The 18,504-nt window shown below is 42.4% G+C and overlaps 1 protein-coding gene across 1 annotated transcript; it reads right to left on the bottom strand.

Moving 5' to 3' along the window:
• Positions 1-8,486: 8,486 nt before the first annotated feature.
• On the bottom strand, positions 8,487-16,479 carry LOC117469201 (protein FAM171B). Its single transcript, XM_034113582.1, has 8 exons — positions 16,251-16,479; positions 14,103-14,336; positions 12,899-12,991; positions 12,474-12,632; positions 11,441-11,611; positions 10,300-10,416; positions 10,087-10,210; positions 8,487-9,760 (listed from the first exon to the last, which is right to left on the bottom strand). Exons 1-8 carry the CDS (start codon positions 16,477-16,479, stop codon positions 8,560-8,562), a joined length of 2,328 nt encoding a protein of 775 aa, XP_033969473.1. The 3' UTR covers positions 8,487-8,559.
• Between the last annotated feature and the right edge of the window lie 2,025 nt (positions 16,480-18,504).

The raw sequence follows: 18,504 nt of genomic DNA, 5'->3' as shown, positions 1-18,504 counted from the left end.
ACAACCATCATGGTCCCTGGTAGACCACAACACAGACTATATAACCATCATGGTCCCTGGTAGACCCCTACACAGACTATATAACCATCATGGTCCCTGGTAGACCACAACACAGACTATATAACCATCATGGTCCCTGGTAGACCCCAACACAGACTATATAACCATCATGGTCCCTGGTAGACCCCAACACAGACTATATAACCATCATGGTCCCTGGTAGACCCCTACACAGACTATATAACCATCATGGTCCCTGGTAGACCACAACACAGACTATATAACCATCATGGTCCCTGGTAGACCCCAACACAGACTATATAACCATCATGGTCCCTGGTAGACCCCAACACAGACTATATAACCATCATGGTCCCTGGTAGACCCCTACACAGACTATATAACCATCATGGTCCATGGTAGACCACAACACAGACTATATAACCATCATGGTCCCTGGTAGACCCCTACACAGACTATACAACCATCATGGTCCCTGGTAGACCCCTACACAGACTATATAACCATCATGGTCCCTGGTAGACCCCAACACAGACTATACAACCATCATGGTCCCTGGTAGACCCCTACACAGACTATATAACCATCATGGTCCCTGGTAGACCCCAACACAGACTATACAACCATCATGGTCCCTGGTAGACCCCTACACAGACTATATAACCATCATGGTCCCTGGTAGACCACAACACAGACTATATAACCATCATGGTCCCTGGTAGACCCCAACACAGACTATATAACCATCATGGTCCCTGGTAGACCACAACACAGACTATACAACCATCATGGTCCCTGGTAGACCACAACACAGACTATATAACCATCATGGTCCCTGGTAGACCCCTACACAGACTATATAACCATCATGGTCCCTGGTAGACCCCTACACAGACTATATAACCATCATGGTCCATGGTAGACCCCAACACAGACTATATAACCATCATGGTCCCTGGTAGACCACAACACAGACTATATAACCATCATGGTCCCTGGTAGACCCCTACACAGACTATATAACCATCATGGTCCCTGGTAGACCCCAACACAGACTATATAACCATCATGGTCCATGGTAGACCCCAACACAGACTATATAACCATCATGGTCCCTGGTAGACCCCAACACAGACTATATAACCATCATGGTCCCTGGTAGACCCCAACACAGACTATACAACCATCATGGTCCCTGGTAGACCCCAACACAGACTATATAACCATCATGGTCCATGGTAGACCACAACACAGACTATATAACCATCATGGTCCCTGGTAGACCCCAACACAGACTATATAACCATCATGGTCCCTGGTAGACCCCAACACAGACTATACAACCATCATGGTCCATGGTAGACCCCTACAGACTATATAACCATCATGGTCCCTGGTAGACCCCAACACAGACTATATAACCATCATGGTCCCTGGTAGACCACAACACAGACTATATAACCATCATGGTCCCTGGTAGACCCCAACACAGACTATATAACCATCATGGTCCATGGTAGACCCCAACACAGACTATATAACCATCATGGTCCCTGGTAGACCCCAACACAGACTATACAACCATCATGGTCCCTGGTAGACCCCAACACAGACTATATAACCATCATGGTCCATGGTAGACCACAACACAGACTATATAACCATCATGGTCCCTGGTAGACCCCAACACAGACTATATAACCATCATGGTCCATGGTAGACCACAACACAGACTATATAACCATCATGGTCCCTGGTAGACCACAACACAGACTATATAACCATCATGGTCCCTGGTAGACCACAACACAGACTATATAACCATCATGGTCCCTGGTAGACCACAACACAGACTATATAACCATCATGGTCCCTGGTAGACCCCAACACAGACTATATAACCATCATGGTCCCTGGTAGACCACAACACAGACTATATAACCATCATGGTCCCTGGTAGACCCCAACACAGACTATATAACCATCATGGTCCCTGGTAGACCACAACACAGACTATACAACCATCATGGTCCCTGGTAGACCACAACACAGACTATATAACCATCATGGTCCCTGGTAGACCCCTACACAGACTATATAACCATCATGGTCCCTGGTAGACCCCAACACAGACTATATAACCATCATGGTCCCTGGTAGACCACAACACAGACTATACAACCATCATGGTCCCTGGTAGACCCCTACACAGACTATATAACCATCATGGTCCCTGGTAGACCCCAACACAGACTATACAACCATCATGGTCCATGGTAGACCCCAACACAGACTATATAACCATCATGGTCCATGGTAGACCACAACACAGACTATATAACCATCATGGTCCCTGGTAGACCCCAACACAGACTATATAACCATCATGGTCCCTGGTAGACCCCTACACAGACTATATAACCATCATGGTCCATGGTAGACCCCAACACAGACTATATAACCATCATGGTCCATGGTAGACCCCAACACAGACTATATAACCATCATGGTCCATGGTAGACCCCAACACAGACTATATAACCATCATGGTCCCTGGTAGACCCCTATACAGACTATGCTATAAAACCCTTTGTTGTGAAATACAAATGATGTGCAATATAAATATATATGCCGTTAATAACTGTTCAATATAAACCTGGCTGCTATATCTCAGAACTGTTACAGGACGTGTATTTACTAAATAGTGTAATTTCTTTTGTATGCATGCTTCTTAGTTAACATTAGGCTGTCTTTGGCTCTGCTGTAACAAATGTACATTTCCCCTCTGTGGGACGAATAAAGGCATTCTGATTCTGGTTCTGAATCTGTCTTATAATGAATCATAAGCTCCAACGATGCTCATCAGATAGCCGATGTGAAAACAAAGAAAATCACAGAAGTAGAAGTGAGAATCTCAGAAATGAAACGGTGCAAACATTGTCCTAAAATATCAACAGAAATACATTTTAGAATAAAGTTATCTACAGAGGTGTAAAGAGGAATGCAGTCAATGTATGCATACAGTTATATTCATGCGTACAAAAAGATATGAACAGATTGTAAAACAATAAATTAAAGGTGATTATTATAGTAAAAATGTGAATATTCCAGTTACAAAAAGAGTGCTAATCCTACAAGGTTACAGACTGGCTATTATGTATTACTATAAATAAACTATATTATATCAAAAAAGGGTTATTTTCACTAAATGATTGAAATTGGAGACTAATCAGCAACAGTTTATATTCCTCAGCAACGGTGCCCTCTGCTGGTCGTTATCTTTTATAGTGTAATGTACAAAATGTAGGAACAGTTTAGTTTACAAATGCTGTTTAAGATTAGTACATTCATCAAAAGCATTGACTGTATTTGTGTTTAATAAATAAGGTGTTCACCTACTGCATTCAAAAAAGACATGTATTTCAAATAAAGAATCAAATATGAACCATAAAGGGAATTTATTGCTAAATGCATGTAATTGAAGTAACGTAATGTAAGGAGGGACGAAAGTAGACACTATTATAAAAGGTATATCTGAAGTACCCAGCTGGTTCTAAATAAATACAAAAATTAAACATTTTAATAATAGTTTGATCCAAAGCCCCATTTTTTTTCAGCAGTTTATTTTATTCAATAATATGGTCTCTTTTTATTATGTGATACATTGTTAAAAGATTGGTTCTGAATCTTTGCACATTGAACATGATAGAAAAAAAAGTATTTAAAACGATATTGCATCTAACATTGAACAATTCCCTTTGAACCTGTCTTATGTATTTGATGCTGTGTGCTTATTTCTTTTTCAAATAGCTGACCCACCCTTGTACTGTAAATGTTCTCCTGTTGACATGCAATGTTAAAAAAATACTTCTGCTCCGTCCAGATTCATTTCAGCGTGGACTTGTAGAGACACAGATCTTGAAACTGCTCCATGGATTACCGGTTGCTGAAAATTAGGGGTGGGGGACATAATCGATACAGCATAGTATCGCGATATTGTATCGATACACGGATGCCAAGTATCGATATTTTATTATATAAACTTTATTTTTATTTGTATTATTATTATTTTTTGTATATAAACTGTAACATATCCCTCCGAAAGATGGTCGTAAATAAAACAGGAAGTTACGTTAAGACATGTATACAATTGCAATGAAAGTAACAAAAACCTTTTCAGGTTCAAAGAACACACATTGGGTTATTCACATAAACTATTCAAATTGCAAATACATGTTTTAACCAGGAAGGGAAGACGGACATATGACCCATGTGATTTGCAATATCGCAATATATCGTATCGCAATACTTAGCATATTGTAGGAATCGCAATACTATCGTATCGTGGCGTAAGTATCGCGATAGTATCGTATCGTGGGGAGCCTGGTGATTCTCACCCCTACTGAAAAGGTTTCACTACAGTCATGTTTCAGGACTTTTGTGGCGCTATTGGCCAGAACATGACCCCATGAAGCATTATCAGTCCCAAAACAGCTTAACGGAAACCACTTGCACAGATGTGAGGATGTTGTAAAATTAGATTCAAATGTCCTGATATTCACAGAAGAGGACATGTCATCAAACACAACGGAAATTATGTGGAAATGTGGATTTTCAGCATTGTGCCGACAGATTTGATGCCCTGTCACCAGCAGATGTTTCAGGTCAGAAAGTGGCAGTCATGAGTGTATGTGCTACAAACATTTGATGTCTTTTGGTTTGTGTGTTTCACTTATTGTAGAATTGAAACCACAAAGGTCCCAAATCCCTCACCAACAACAATAACAACCCCTTCCCCACCATTGACAATTCCACTCTGTCTCCCTTCCCTCACATCCGACAACTCTGAGTCATTTTCAACAGCAACCTAAAACCATATTAAGAGCAATGGGACGTCCTTTCAAAAAGTTCAAAAAGTTGCCGTTTATTGTGCAGCCACTGAAAAACTGTCCAGCATCAGTAGCATGGCTTACGTGGTTACTTGTATAGGCTGAGGTTGTTCTAGGCTGTTCTTTGGCGTGGAGAGAATATTGCTCCACTTTCTCCGGTCCCCGAGATTCGGCTTGCAGTAGCTCTGGAGAGAGCTTTCGCACCTGTGGCCACTAACGGTCATCATTTCTCTGCTTTGTTTCAAGACCCGCATCAGAAAGCTTTTGAATGGTGGTACTTTTCCAGTTGGTCTACCTGCTCTTCACGTAGCTCTGCATGTCGTCGTTTAGGTGCTTTCTGGAGATAGGCACTGCTCAATCCACTCCTCCATAGTAAGACCCCCCCGGAGGTCGAAGTTAACCTTAAATGTTTCCATGCACCAGACTGTTCAGTGTGTGTCACTTAGGGACTTCATGAGATCAAATAAAGGCTAAAGCTCTATAAGCATAAGGGACTTTCCAGAACATTTATATGTCATGTAACATCTGTTTCACCGTGGGTACAAACATCTGGGTTAATATCTCTATCAAAATTACACAATTTACAAGATGGACATCCAGTAGCAGTAACAGTTTAGCGATATAGCAGCCAGGTGAAGGTATAAAAGGTGGTATGGTTACCCACTTTAGTTCCACACTGACGACCTTGAGGAAGTCCAACCCCGTCCCCCTGGATGGACATGTCATTTATAACCCCCCCCCCCCAATTGGACAACCAGTGAAAGGAAGTTGGCCTTCTGCCTTTCCAGTGACTCTGACCAATATATAGAGAGATAGAGAGATAGATAGAGAGATCGATAGATATATATTTTGTAGATAGATATTTTGTTATAGGAGCAGTGTGTTCAACATTAAACTACACATACTACAATATAAAAAATTCAGGATCATTTAAAATGTTCTTAAAAAAGGTAAAGAATACTGCAGTAGCAGTGCAGGAGCACAAAGTACCAATGAACTGGCTAGATGTATGGAGAACCGGGATGACTGGAAGCGACGATGGAGGGCTCGTCTGAGGACGACCTAGAGAGAGAGTAGTAGGAATATAGGCTTATACTATACTGTATATATACATATGATAGTATATATATATATATATATATATACATATATACTATCAGCTAGAACTGGAACTGGTTTGGTGGAAAAGGGGCCGCTCAGAGAGAACCCAGTGCTGGAACTTTTTGGAGTCGTGATAAACACACAGCAATTTGAATAATGAAAAGTCTGAACAATGTTTGGTATCAAGTAAGTTTATTAATTTAGTGCACAAAAAGGCAATACTAATAACACTACCATAATCACAGAGGTAAACACAAGAGGTGCCCATTTTGGAAGAAACAAAAGCCCACAAGGTTCAATGGGTAGACACAAGAGGGGCACACTGGAGAACACATTCAAATAAATACAAATACATTCAGCGAGATCACTTTAAAACGGGAGTGGCAGTACATCAGCACAAAGAGTTCACAAACGACTGTGTGCTGTGTTTTCAAGCTGATGGCTACCAGGAGAAGATATTTTCATTTGTAAGCATACTGAATGATTAAGTGCTCCACTTGTTGCTACATTTAAAAATCACAAAGCTCAGGCTTGTTGTACACTCCCTGTTAAAAGACTCTTTAGGCTAACCTTAAACAAATCATACGGATAACCTCTCATGACTGGTTTAAAAACCTTCACCGAAACACACCTCTCAGACTTTGAGATGGAAGAAAAACGGCACAAAACAAGTGAAATCACAGCCACATAATACATGAAATGTTGCTTTACTATATACACACAGAAGAACACATGAATGTAGCTACAGAATCCAGCCTAATACACGAAGTGAACTCATCGGGGAACATTTTTACAGTTATACGGAAGACTGAATATGGCAAAACTGTTAAGAGTTCCATTTTAGATTTTCAAATGATGGTAAATATTGCTCGTAAAACTGCTTTGTGGTGATGTTTTGCCAAACGTTATCATGGATGACCGGTGTCAGTGTTCAGATATTGTGCTGTTGCCGTAATAGAGTCTAAAAATGTAGCTCTTTGTGCCAGTGTAACAAAAGGGCACATATTAAAGTGTAGTGTGCTTTATTGGAATCAAAAGTAAAGCTGACAGATGAGAATGGCAGACTTCTTTTTTAAAGTAAAATCCTTCTTTATACAAATTGGTTGTTAGTAGGTTACACGTCAGTTGTGTTGTTAGAATTCTCCTTTTAACAAAGCGTGTAGTATTAATATTGAACCGTTTTTTCACTTTACAAAATATTATTTCAAAAAATCCTTTAAAAAACATTTTTCTTTCTACGGTCATACCCAGAGTCAGGATGTAAATACATGTAGGACAAAGTATTAAGAGGTTTGGGAATACATGCTGGAAACTCCAAGGCACCAAATTAATTGAGTAAAGTGTAGAGTTGTTGTTTTCAGAGTGTATCTGCTGGGCTTCTGGTGTGATTCATAAATTGTGATAATCGTAGTCCTGGGGTATTTTTGTTTTATAATCCCTTACAGTTGGCAGCACAACACTGAGTCTCTTTCCAAGACAATGAAAAGTATCATTCAGCCCCCAAGTAATCAAACAGCTGATGACTAAAGCTCTAAGTTAGTTACAAAATATTTTCATACACGCGAGGAAACATTCATTTTCATGCATTCTAAAATTATCGTGGCCTAAAACCTTAAATATCAGGTGTTAAAACTTCAAAATGGCAGCTTCACAATGAATCCAGTGGAGTCAGTGAGAGGTGGAAAGTTGAAGATAGTTCTTAAGAAATCCAATATAATGAGGCCGAATGATGACAACATCATGTCAGTAAGCTAGTGTATCTTATTCATTAACAGCAGGCATTTATGGTGAGGATAAGTGCACTGTGTCCATCCTGCAAACTCACCGGATTTGACTAAATCTAGACAAATACTGTGCCCTATGTGATCATATTTTAATGATGACAGGCAGCAAGAAGGCACCCTCTTTAACGCCGGGACTGGAGACGGTGGGATGTGGTGTTCTCACGGACATTTAGCTGTGAAGAGTCTCGCTGGTGATGTTCAGGTTCAGGAGAAAGGTGGTGCACACACTCGTAAAACAGCATTATGATTAAACATGATCCTGCTTGTTATCTTGAGCTATGCATTCTTTGGCAAAGTTGTACAATCACATAACACCAACAATGCCTGCGAGAGCTCATTTGAAAGACGCCATGTGATGAAAACAGCTCAATGTGACATTTAAAGGTCCCCTATTATACTGTTTTTCATCAATATATTACAGGTCTCAGATATATTCAAAACATGTCTCTGATTGGCTGAAACACCAAACAGATCATTGCAGCATCCCATAATCCCCTCTGTTTCAGCCCTGTTTCCAAAGTGCTGATTCTCTGTCTGTTACTTTAGATGAAAGTAAGGAGCCCCTCCCCACGCCCCTCTGAGAGACATTTGGTTAAAAAGAACACAATGGTGCTCTAGGAGGAGATTCAGGACAAAAAGTGAGCAAATTCTTTTTCCTGCAACGTTCAGAATCTCTTTACACAGAGAACAAGTGGATTTTGAATAATAGGTGACCTTTAAATTAAGCATTGATGAAAAAAAAAAAGCGTAATGTTTGCCATGCTCTAACTTCTCTTGGTCAGGGGTCTCCCCTCGCGGACGTGCTTGGCGCTCCTCTTTTCCGTCTTCCCCTTCTCCCTCACCTTCCTCAGGCGGCGTGGGGGGGGCGTCCCTCTGGACTCGCTGTCCTCCTGAGCGCTGGACGTATCCATCCCGTCTCGCTCCTCGGGGATATTCGGAATGGCCCCGCTGCTCCCGTCTAAAATGTTCCTGAGGTAGGGGTCCTCGGGGGTGCAGGTGGCGGTGGTCCCGCTCTCGCTGCTGCTCAGGTCCTGCTCTTCGCTGTAACGCCCCCCCCGGCTGCGGTAGGGCAGGGAGGAGGCCCGGATGGATCTCCTGTCGCGCTCCATCTCGCGGACATTGTGCTCGTTCATGTCCACCCCCGAGTCCAGGCTGGTGTCGTTGCTGCTGTGGGGGCGGTGGCGGCCCTGTAGCTCGATGATGGAGTGGCGCACCGTGGCGGCCGGTTTCCCCTCCAAGGAGACAAACCAGGCGCGGGATTGAGACTTCCCCCGGGTCAGCTCCAGCAAAGTGCGCTCGGAAATCCCCTGCAGCTCGCTGGGACCCCCGTGCCCCCCCATACCCGCCGCCTCGTTCAGAGTCCCAGGCACGGAGACGGAGGACTCCAGCGGGTTATTGTAGCGGCCCCACATAGCGCCTGGAGGAGGGGTCTCCAGAGGCTGGGGGTCATCTTGGCTGCTCTGCTGGGGGCTGCTTCCACCTTTGGGGAGTGTCTGGGTGTAGTTGTCTTTATCAGGATCTGAGTGAGCGTCGTTGCGGGGGAAAGTGGCCGACTTGCAGTTTTCCGGAGCCTGGATGATAGCCATGTGGAGCAGCTTATCTTGAAAGAAGTTTGTAGAGTTCATGTTGGAACGGTTCTGCTCCGACTTCTCCCGAATCCGTGCCACCTCGTCACTGTTGATGTAGTGAGAGGGCTGCTGGGAGCCTTTGATCCGATCCAGAGCGATGTTCTCGTACAGGGCGGCCCCCGGGCGGCCCCCTGGATCCTCCACATAGATGTTGTAGTTGGCTTTATGCCTCGGTGTGAGGGAGGGGTCGCACTGGACACTGCAGGAAGCCAGGCTGTTGTCGCCAGAACGGAACAGCAAACCCTCCTCCATGTGGGTGGAGGTGGTTTGGTCTTTCTTCACCACTGTGAGTTTGGAAAAGCGTGCTCTCCTCCTAGGCTCTCGATAAGAACCTCGCCTATAGGAGGAAACAGAGATGAATCAGGATGGAATACAGGATCTTTCCACTTGTTAGGACGAACTAATGGCAAGTTAAAGTGTTAAGATTTCCCCAAATACATTTTCTAGTTATGTCTCAATAATAATAAGACAACTGTAAATAAGAGTTTTTATATATAGTGCATAAAATGTACTATATATAATAGTACATTATATATACTGTACTACTATAATATATATATATATATGTATATACTTATAAAATAATGAAGTCTTACTAAACAAGTAATGTAACATTTGTTTTTTTAAACTGCATATTGAACCCCTTCTGAGCAGATCTCTTACCCGCAGTGACATAGCAACAAGGAGAGACACCCGATGACCAGAGCCAGCGACGCTCCCATAATTCCCATCATCAGGTAGGCGTGGTACGATGTGAAATCAAAGGAGCTTCCATGCCACAGGTAACCTAAACGCAGATAAAAACATAGACATGAGAGATCTACTAATACAAACGTCTCAATCTGCATTTACAGGAGTTTGTGAAGGGAAAGGTACCGTGTGATGAGGGAATCGGGGCGGCGATCCAGTATCCCAGATGGGAAGCAGTGTAGGTCCAAACCAGCTCGTTACCTTCTGCTTTCACTATTCCCAGACCCTGATTCTCCCAGGCACCTGTTGGAATGGAACAGATCATTAAAGGTCTCCTATTATAATATTTGTAGGCATATATTATAGGTCTCAGATATATAGAAAACATGTCTCTGAAGTGTTTTGCTCAAAACACCAAACAGATCCCCCATTGTAGCATGCCTCATACCCCTCTGTTTCAGCCCTGTTACAAAAGTGCTGATTCTGGGTCTGGCCCTTTAATTGTAACTGAGCTGCTGCTGGCCACGCCCCTTTGGAGCTGCTGGCCACGCCCCTTTGGAGCATCCGCATGTAAGCAGTGAGCTCTGTGAAGAGAAGGCTGTCTACCAGCAGAAACTCAGCTAAACGCTGCGGTGATTAAACGCCATATCATGTTCCAAACCACATCAGGGATAATTTCTGAAACAGTACCGAGCTCAAACGCTTTCTCTCTTGCGGGTTTACCACAAGGACAGTACCTTTTATATCCTGCTTCTTTACACATACTCTCTCCAGCACAGCATTAGCTCTGAGTGTTAGCGATGCTTGCTAATGTAAACACAGACCATATTACTTCCAAAACCCATAGTGTGGATGTTTTCGGTGGGGTTGAATGAGGTCATTTACAGAGAAATGGAGTGGACCACCAGCAGGGAATTTTTTTTTTTAACTCCAGTCAAAAAGTAAAATGATTGTTTTTGTCAATGGAGTCTGGTGGCTTTGAAGAGAGCGATATAACGGCTTCGTATCACCTTCACAAAGACCTGTCTGACACCAAGGTAAAGCTGTGAAAATATTCTAAATATAGCGTGCATTCAAGCTGATATTGATTTTGAACTTCTTTCTGTTTCTCCAAACTGAGGACGTGCCACCTGCCACAAACTAGTACCCCATATAATCCCCCTTTAAGCAATCTGAATGATCCCTTCTAAGTGTACAATTGACGGATACTATGTTGTTTTATGTCACCATATATGATCCTTTTTGAGGTTATTTTTCTTGTGATTAGCATGTGTCAGTCTTTCTTTTAACATCATTGTGTGTCTTTTCTGTTCTCTTTTATCCTCACCTGTCTTTACATTGAAGGCCCAGGCTGGCACGGTGTCAGAGGCCCTCAGGCGGGTGCTGTGTCCCAGGGGGAGGCTGATGTGAATGGGCCCTCGAACCTGGAGCTCCTCACCTTCAGAGTACAGCAGGATATCCACCGCTGCCACCGCCTTCAGCTCGATGCCTCTCAACACTTCCCACACAGGAAGCAGTGATCCAGTCAGAGGACGTTTACATGGTTACATTCGGATCTGCATTTTTTTATATTATAGTTTGAAAGAATCTGCTTCATTCAAAGATGCTGGCCCTTTGTGCCCAACCAAGTCTTTAACCAATAAGAACCCACGGTGACACAGATGTTACACGACATTTAAATGTTCTGGAAAGTTCCTTATACAGTTGTAGCCTTTATTTTATCTCATGAAGTCCTTAAGTGACACACTGAACAGTCTGGTGGGTCATGTGATTTTGTGTTGCCATAACAACAAGTCCAAGATGTGCCAGGCTAACACATGTGACAGAAATAGCTACATTTCAAAAGCTTGTTTTTTGTTGCTTAAGGTAAGATTCAAGCAATTCAAGAATTATGATGCTTACATAACATGTCTTTTATTACAGTTAACATTTCATGATCAAATTGATATGAAACAAATGAGATAAATATCGCTGTGACATTCATGTCACATCGGAACCTTAACATTTATCAGAAAATCTAGTATGTCACAATTAGAAATATGATTAGTTCATTTAGCCGATTCAATTATATTTAGTTTAAATTTGTTTAAATTGAAGAATATAGAATATTTTAACCAAAAAATCATCCTAATTTATTCAATTATAAATAACAATGACTTTACCATTAACGACATATATGTCACTTTTCAAATATCTGACACTAGGGGGGGTTACTTGTCAGAAATGTGTTCTATGTGGTCTATTTAGTCTGAATGATGTTCCCCATAATGTTCTCCAAAGTAGAAATGGGTCTGGATTCTTTAGGGACAATTGATTAGAAACTAGCTTTAAACAATAGTAAGGCTTTATTTAATGCTCACGTGATTTCTGGCTGATGAGGCCGGGGGTGCAGTTGGCACAGTCTTTGGCTAGGTGGTGCTGTGGAACAGTGAGGTACGCCGTCACCGAGGAGACGTTGCTGTTATCGGACTTGGTGAGGAGGCTCTTCGGGAACTGGACCTTGGGTTGGGATGAGCTGTCTATAAAACATGAAGGCGTTTGATTACATCTGGACACAGTATGTTTCGAATGTGTAAAGTGATTCTGATTTTGTTAGACCATCTGAAAGATAAGTGATAATATCTATTTTGAAAAAAAAAAAGACCAAAGGATGTTGGTGGCTTAAATTTGAATTTATCTGAGAAACAAAAACAGTATCATAGTTCACCTCTATAGTCATATTAGTGGTGACTGTCTCCTATTCATATTTAAAATGTACATATGTGTGCAGTTTTTTGAACCTCACCAGGTAACTTCCCGGTGATGAGGACGGAGTCTGGGTACAGCCAGATGTTCCCCTGACTGTGAGGGAGCAGCAGCAACGTCACCGCAGAGAAGACTGCAAACAGAACACACACTCTTCATTATAAAAGCTTCCAAATGTCTTTCTAAGAGACAAAAGACACCATTAAAGAACTGACATAATCTATAAATAATCCTTTGAGAACAAACATGGAAAAAACAGATGTTATTTGTATTTTAAAAGTGATTTAATGAGTAAGGAGAGAAGTATTTGTGTCATTCTCCAGTTTTTACTTCCTAACACGAGCTGTTTCTGTCGATCTGTAACACCGCCAGCAGGTGGCGTCCTCCATCCTCTTCTGAGGGTTCGGCAGGGCGGCACAAAAGGGAGGCGCCTGTGATCATGCAGAGCAGCTCTCCAGATGACACTCTTTCATCATCCCCCCTCCTCCATCTTTGATGTAAACACCACCTCCTTTCTTTTTCTGTCCATTTCAGAGAGGAAGTGGACAATAGACCCGTGCCCCTTTTTTCTTTTACACCAACATGAGATCTGTGTGGCGGTGGAGCCCCCACCCCCCTCCTCATGGGATTGGGCGCAGGACAAAGACAGGAATATGCCCCCCCCCCCCCCCCCACGCTGGAGTCAGACACATGCTGCTGTAAAGAAAATAAATCAATCCAATGAAGGGGTCCCGTTACACTTGAACATAAATCGCTCCGTCATGAGCAAACCTCTGTGACACGCTGTGTGTTGTCGCAGACACTTCATTCATCTGTAATGAACATCAATAATGCAGGTTGCTGGCATAAATCACAAATGGCTGCACAGCCTATTTTAAAATCGGACAGTTATAGTGTTACTTAACCTTTAACGGACTCCTACAGGAATATCAAATAGTGTTTGTGGAAGAGAAAAGCGTCCTTGAGCAAAACGTTTTCAATTGAGTACTAGAAAGAGCTAAATGGCTTAATTAGGTTTTTGTTTGGTCCGATCGATCCTTGTTGGAAAATCCTCTTCACCGGCAAGGGGGGGTCAGGGTCAGCTGTGACCTTGGGGCTGGTCTGGATTCAGCGATTAGCATTTTAGCAGAGAAGCCAGATTCAAAGGTAGAATAATGACAACATTTGGGCAAATCTTTCCCTCAGAAATCGGACATATTCTTCAATAGCCAAAAGGTTTTATAAGTTGTTGTGGGGACACTCACTGGGTCTCTTGGTGGAGCTCCAGGGCAGGGGGCTGGGGACGTAGCCCTCCATGTTGCCCAGCAGAGTAAGGCTGAGGCCTGGGCTGTACGCCACCCACAGCAGAACCTCCCCCCTCTCCCCCGTTCGGACGGAGCTCCTCAGGGTGTGGTTTAGGTAAACGTCCACTGAAGCCCCCGGCAGCGCCTGGCGGGTCACCAGGTCCCTCACCAGGACCCTCAGGGCAAACTCAGGCTCTGGGGAGAAAAGGCCAGGTTTTATTAAAGCAACCAAATGTACAAACGTTCTATTACACTGTCAAAATCCCACAAGGAAATCAATTGTATTAATCAGAGGTGGAAGAAGTACTTATGTTAAGTAAAAGTCCTGCAATCAAGATGTTACTTATGTACAAGGATAAGCATCAAAATATACTTAAAGCACTAAAAGATTGGTCCATTTCAAAATAATATATATGATGTTTTATAATGATTGATCATGAAAGTGTTCTCAAAGCTGGTAAAGGTGCAGCTAGTTTGAATGACTTTGTATACTGCAGGGTAGCTTGTGGATTTACTCCAGGTGGAACTAAAGTCTGATTTAACACTTGGTTAGATTTCACATCATTCATCCAGATCTGTGAAGTAACTAAAGGTATTCAATACATGTAGTGGAGGAAAAGTACACCATTTACCTAAGTACAAAGTAGCAAAAAACGGAAGTGAATTCTCTCAAAATGTGTACAAATAAACTAGAAATAGTGCAAGAAGAAACTATATATAAGTACATGGAATATGATATATTAGATAAATAATGAGCAAGATGCAAACAGATGAATGTTTATGGATGTTCTTTACAGAGTTCAGGTGTTTAATAGTCTTATGGCCGGTGGAATGAAACTTAAGTGCTTGAGTAAATGTACTTAGTTACTTAATAGGTTGGTACGCTGGCTGGTTGCTAGAAGTACTTGGTAGTACGTGTGTCTTTGCATGTGTCCTATCTGTATGCAGAGCAGCCTCAGCCACTTCCTCTCAGCAGTACAGCTAACCTTTCTCTCACCATGAAAAAGTGATGAGGCAGGCACCGCTGCGTCTGTGGCGGGGTGGAAATACATCACAAGCGCCATGTTAGACCTTTCTACTTTTTATTGAGCTTCATCCTTTTTCAGTCTTTTTCTAATCTCTATCAGAATGCACTTTGCCGTCTTATTGAAGTAAATGACTCGGGGGGGGGGGGGGGGGGGGGGGGGGGGAAGAAGCTTGATTAGAAAGGGTTATATATGAAATCTCCCTGCTGTTGTTTTGAATATGAATGTTCTTGTAACGCACTGTAGTCTTTATCAGTATGGTGATGCTAAGCTTAATTATATCTCATGTTGGCTGTCACTATATTGTTGTATATTGTACACTGTTACATTCATACTTTTGTATCTATCCATTGTTATTATGCATATTATTTATATATTTATACATACACTTTTATTCTGAGATTTTTAAATGTAAGTCAGCTTGTATTTATTTACAGAAATTCTTATGCTAGTTTATATCTTTGTTTGTATGTATATTTTTGTAATATTCAAGTGTCAGCTGAGCGTAATCATTTGATTGTACAGTGCAAACTGCCTGTTTTGCTGTATATATATGAATCTTGTCTCGATATGTAAATCTGACACAGAGCCGGAGTGACTAGACAGAACAAATGTCCTTTGTTGTTGTTGTTTAATATGTAAATCCACCATCCATGCTGAGTTGTAAACAACACCCATCAGTGAGCACAGGTACTGTAATACATCACCTGCTCGGACACAAAGATAAAAACCCTAATCCCCAAACCTCCACATTATACACCCTAATCCTATTAGCCTGTTGGCCAGACTCATTTTCATCCATACTGTATCCATTATGTTGCCAATGGAGTGTTAAAAGTAATTAAATGGCATTTTGGCTGAATGTATAATGTATTACAGCATGTGCCTCAAAAACATCACATAAAGCTGCAGCACTTTGATGCAAAAAAAACCAAAGGCAATGAAACAATATGTTTACCAAAAACAAACAGCATGCTCTCCTCCACGATCCAGTTATGAGTCACTGTTTCCTGTGTTGCAGCTCATTTCCATTTCCCCCTAACAATGCCTGAATGACGGGCAGCTCCTTTCTGTTTTTGTTTACCTTCTATCACCGCGGTGGTGCTGGGAAACCTACCCGGGGCGGTGGGTTCGGTGGCGGACTGCTCTCCGACGACTGCGACGGTGAGGCCATTGTCCCCGGGTGAGGAGGAGGGCAGGCCGCCGCCCTCCTCCGCTGCTCCCACCGCCTCATCCAGGCAGGAAATCAGGAGCAGCGACGGCAGAAAGAGCAGCAGCGGCAGCGGCAGCACGGAGCGTTCAGCAGCGGGCATGGCGAGAGCAGGCTCACCGACATACCGGACCGAGAGACTCGAGCTCGGGGGGAGAAGAGGGTCCAGCAGTGTGTGCTTATCCTGTAGGCCTCACCCCTCTCATGGCTCCTCTTAATGTCGTGCGCACTGAGGGGGGAAAGCCCCGTGGAGAAAGGATGCGCTGGTGCTGAGGCTGGGCGTGTGAACACAAAGATCGTTTATATTGGGAAGATGTGTCACGCGTTAAATACATGCAGTACATGCTCATGTGTTTTTTGCACAGAATGTACTCACACTACCTCATTGCATTTAAACATGTAGTTTTAAAAAACTGCAGCTACTTTGCACACTTTAAGAATTGAATAGCATATATAATTTTTTTGGTAGTGCTCTGTCAAAATCAAAAGTCAAGACAAAGTCAACTTTATTGTCAATCTTTCAGTTTGTGTGTACAGACAGAGAGATCGAAATACCGTTTCCCACAATCCCGAGGAATACAAAATACAAATATACAAATATGTATACAAATATATATACATTATACACAATCAACATTTGTAGCCTACATATGCACATATATATGTAACGTTTTCTTACTTATTCTACTTTTCTATATTGCGCATTCTTTACATAGGCTACTCCAGTGGCGGCTGGTGGAAAATATTTTAGGTGGGGCTGTGGAAATGGTGACCAAACAATACTAGGGGGGTCCGGTGGGATGCTCCCCCGGTAAAAAAAATTGAGAAAATACCCCTTAAATGATGACTTAAGGCTATGACTAGGAGAAATTGAGGCTTAAAAATATGAGAAGACTGATCAATACCTCCATAACTTCAGTGTGGTTAGCTATGAATCTTCCAAAACTTCCAAACACCTTGTCCTGGACATATTTTCTACAGCATAAACTGTGTAACAGTACAGTAGGCCCACACAAACTGCAGAGCTTTGGGAACACTCAAAATTACTTAAAATGATTTAATTCCCATTTAACCTGTTAAGGGGCTTTTTTCCCCCGTTTTTTTCTCACGAAACTGTGTCTCAGGGCTTTTTAAAATGTAATAAACTATTCATGTGTCCTACTCATTTAACGGGAAGAAACTCAGGTAACTGATGATATGAACCATGTTTACCGAAACAAAACACAAATCTCACAAGAAGCGTCTAAATGAGCCCTGAGCGAAAAAATGCTAACGCACTCTAGGTATAAATCAATCGATATACTTATCGGATATGCACAAACAAGCTTATGCTAACAAGCTGAGATTCCACAGATTCTAGAAATATAAGTATCATCACTGAGCGATCAGAACTCACGACAGGGGAAGCAAATACAGACATCACACGACGTAGCTTTAGGTAGCAAAACACGGAGATATGCTCACCTTTTGCTGTTATTCTGATCAAAAATGAGAAAAACGCGGCTGAAGGTTAATCCATAGCTTAATCCAATGTGTCTGTCACTTTGAAAAAATTATTGATGATCCATAATTCAATTTTTATGTCAAAAACTGAGTGTTCATAATAGCTGCTAATGGTAGCTTCCAGAGTGTATGACAGCTTCCTGTTTTGTCTCCTTGGATACGAGTCCAAACAACTCACAGACTGCACCGGGCGCTGACGTAGGCGCCCTGTGACCATCAGATTTGATGACGCTGATTGGCTGAAATTATGTTTCGGCGGCATAGTTTAAAGATAGCAACAGCTGGCTTCTGCTGCACTTGCTGCCCTCTCGTCTGGGCGCTGTGCATAGCGCCCAGACGAGAGAGGGTAATGATCAAGCCCCCAGGAAGTGCGCCGGTCCGGACTCAGATGAAAATATTCGTGGTGGCCAAACGGCGGTACTACACTTCCGTTTGGTTGCCAGGCCCGGAAACACTTTTTCCCATTGACTTACATGGGGAAAGAGTGGTCTGTAAATCGTTGGATAATTTTTTTTAAACTAAATAAACTACCCAGTATGAACACTTGTATAGCCCTTATTAAAAACATTCGTTCCTCAAGTTGTAAAAATGTGCTAATAACGTTATTCTGAGAGTTATTTCCCTC

Source organism: Trematomus bernacchii, unplaced genomic scaffold (genome assembly GCF_902827165.1).
Source record: "Trematomus bernacchii unplaced genomic scaffold, fTreBer1.1, whole genome shotgun sequence".
Taxonomy (NCBI): Eukaryota; Metazoa; Chordata; class Actinopteri; order Perciformes; family Nototheniidae; genus Trematomus; species Trematomus bernacchii.
The sequence above is the reverse complement of the archived record's forward strand: the minus strand, read 5'-3'. Positions and strand labels throughout refer to the sequence as shown.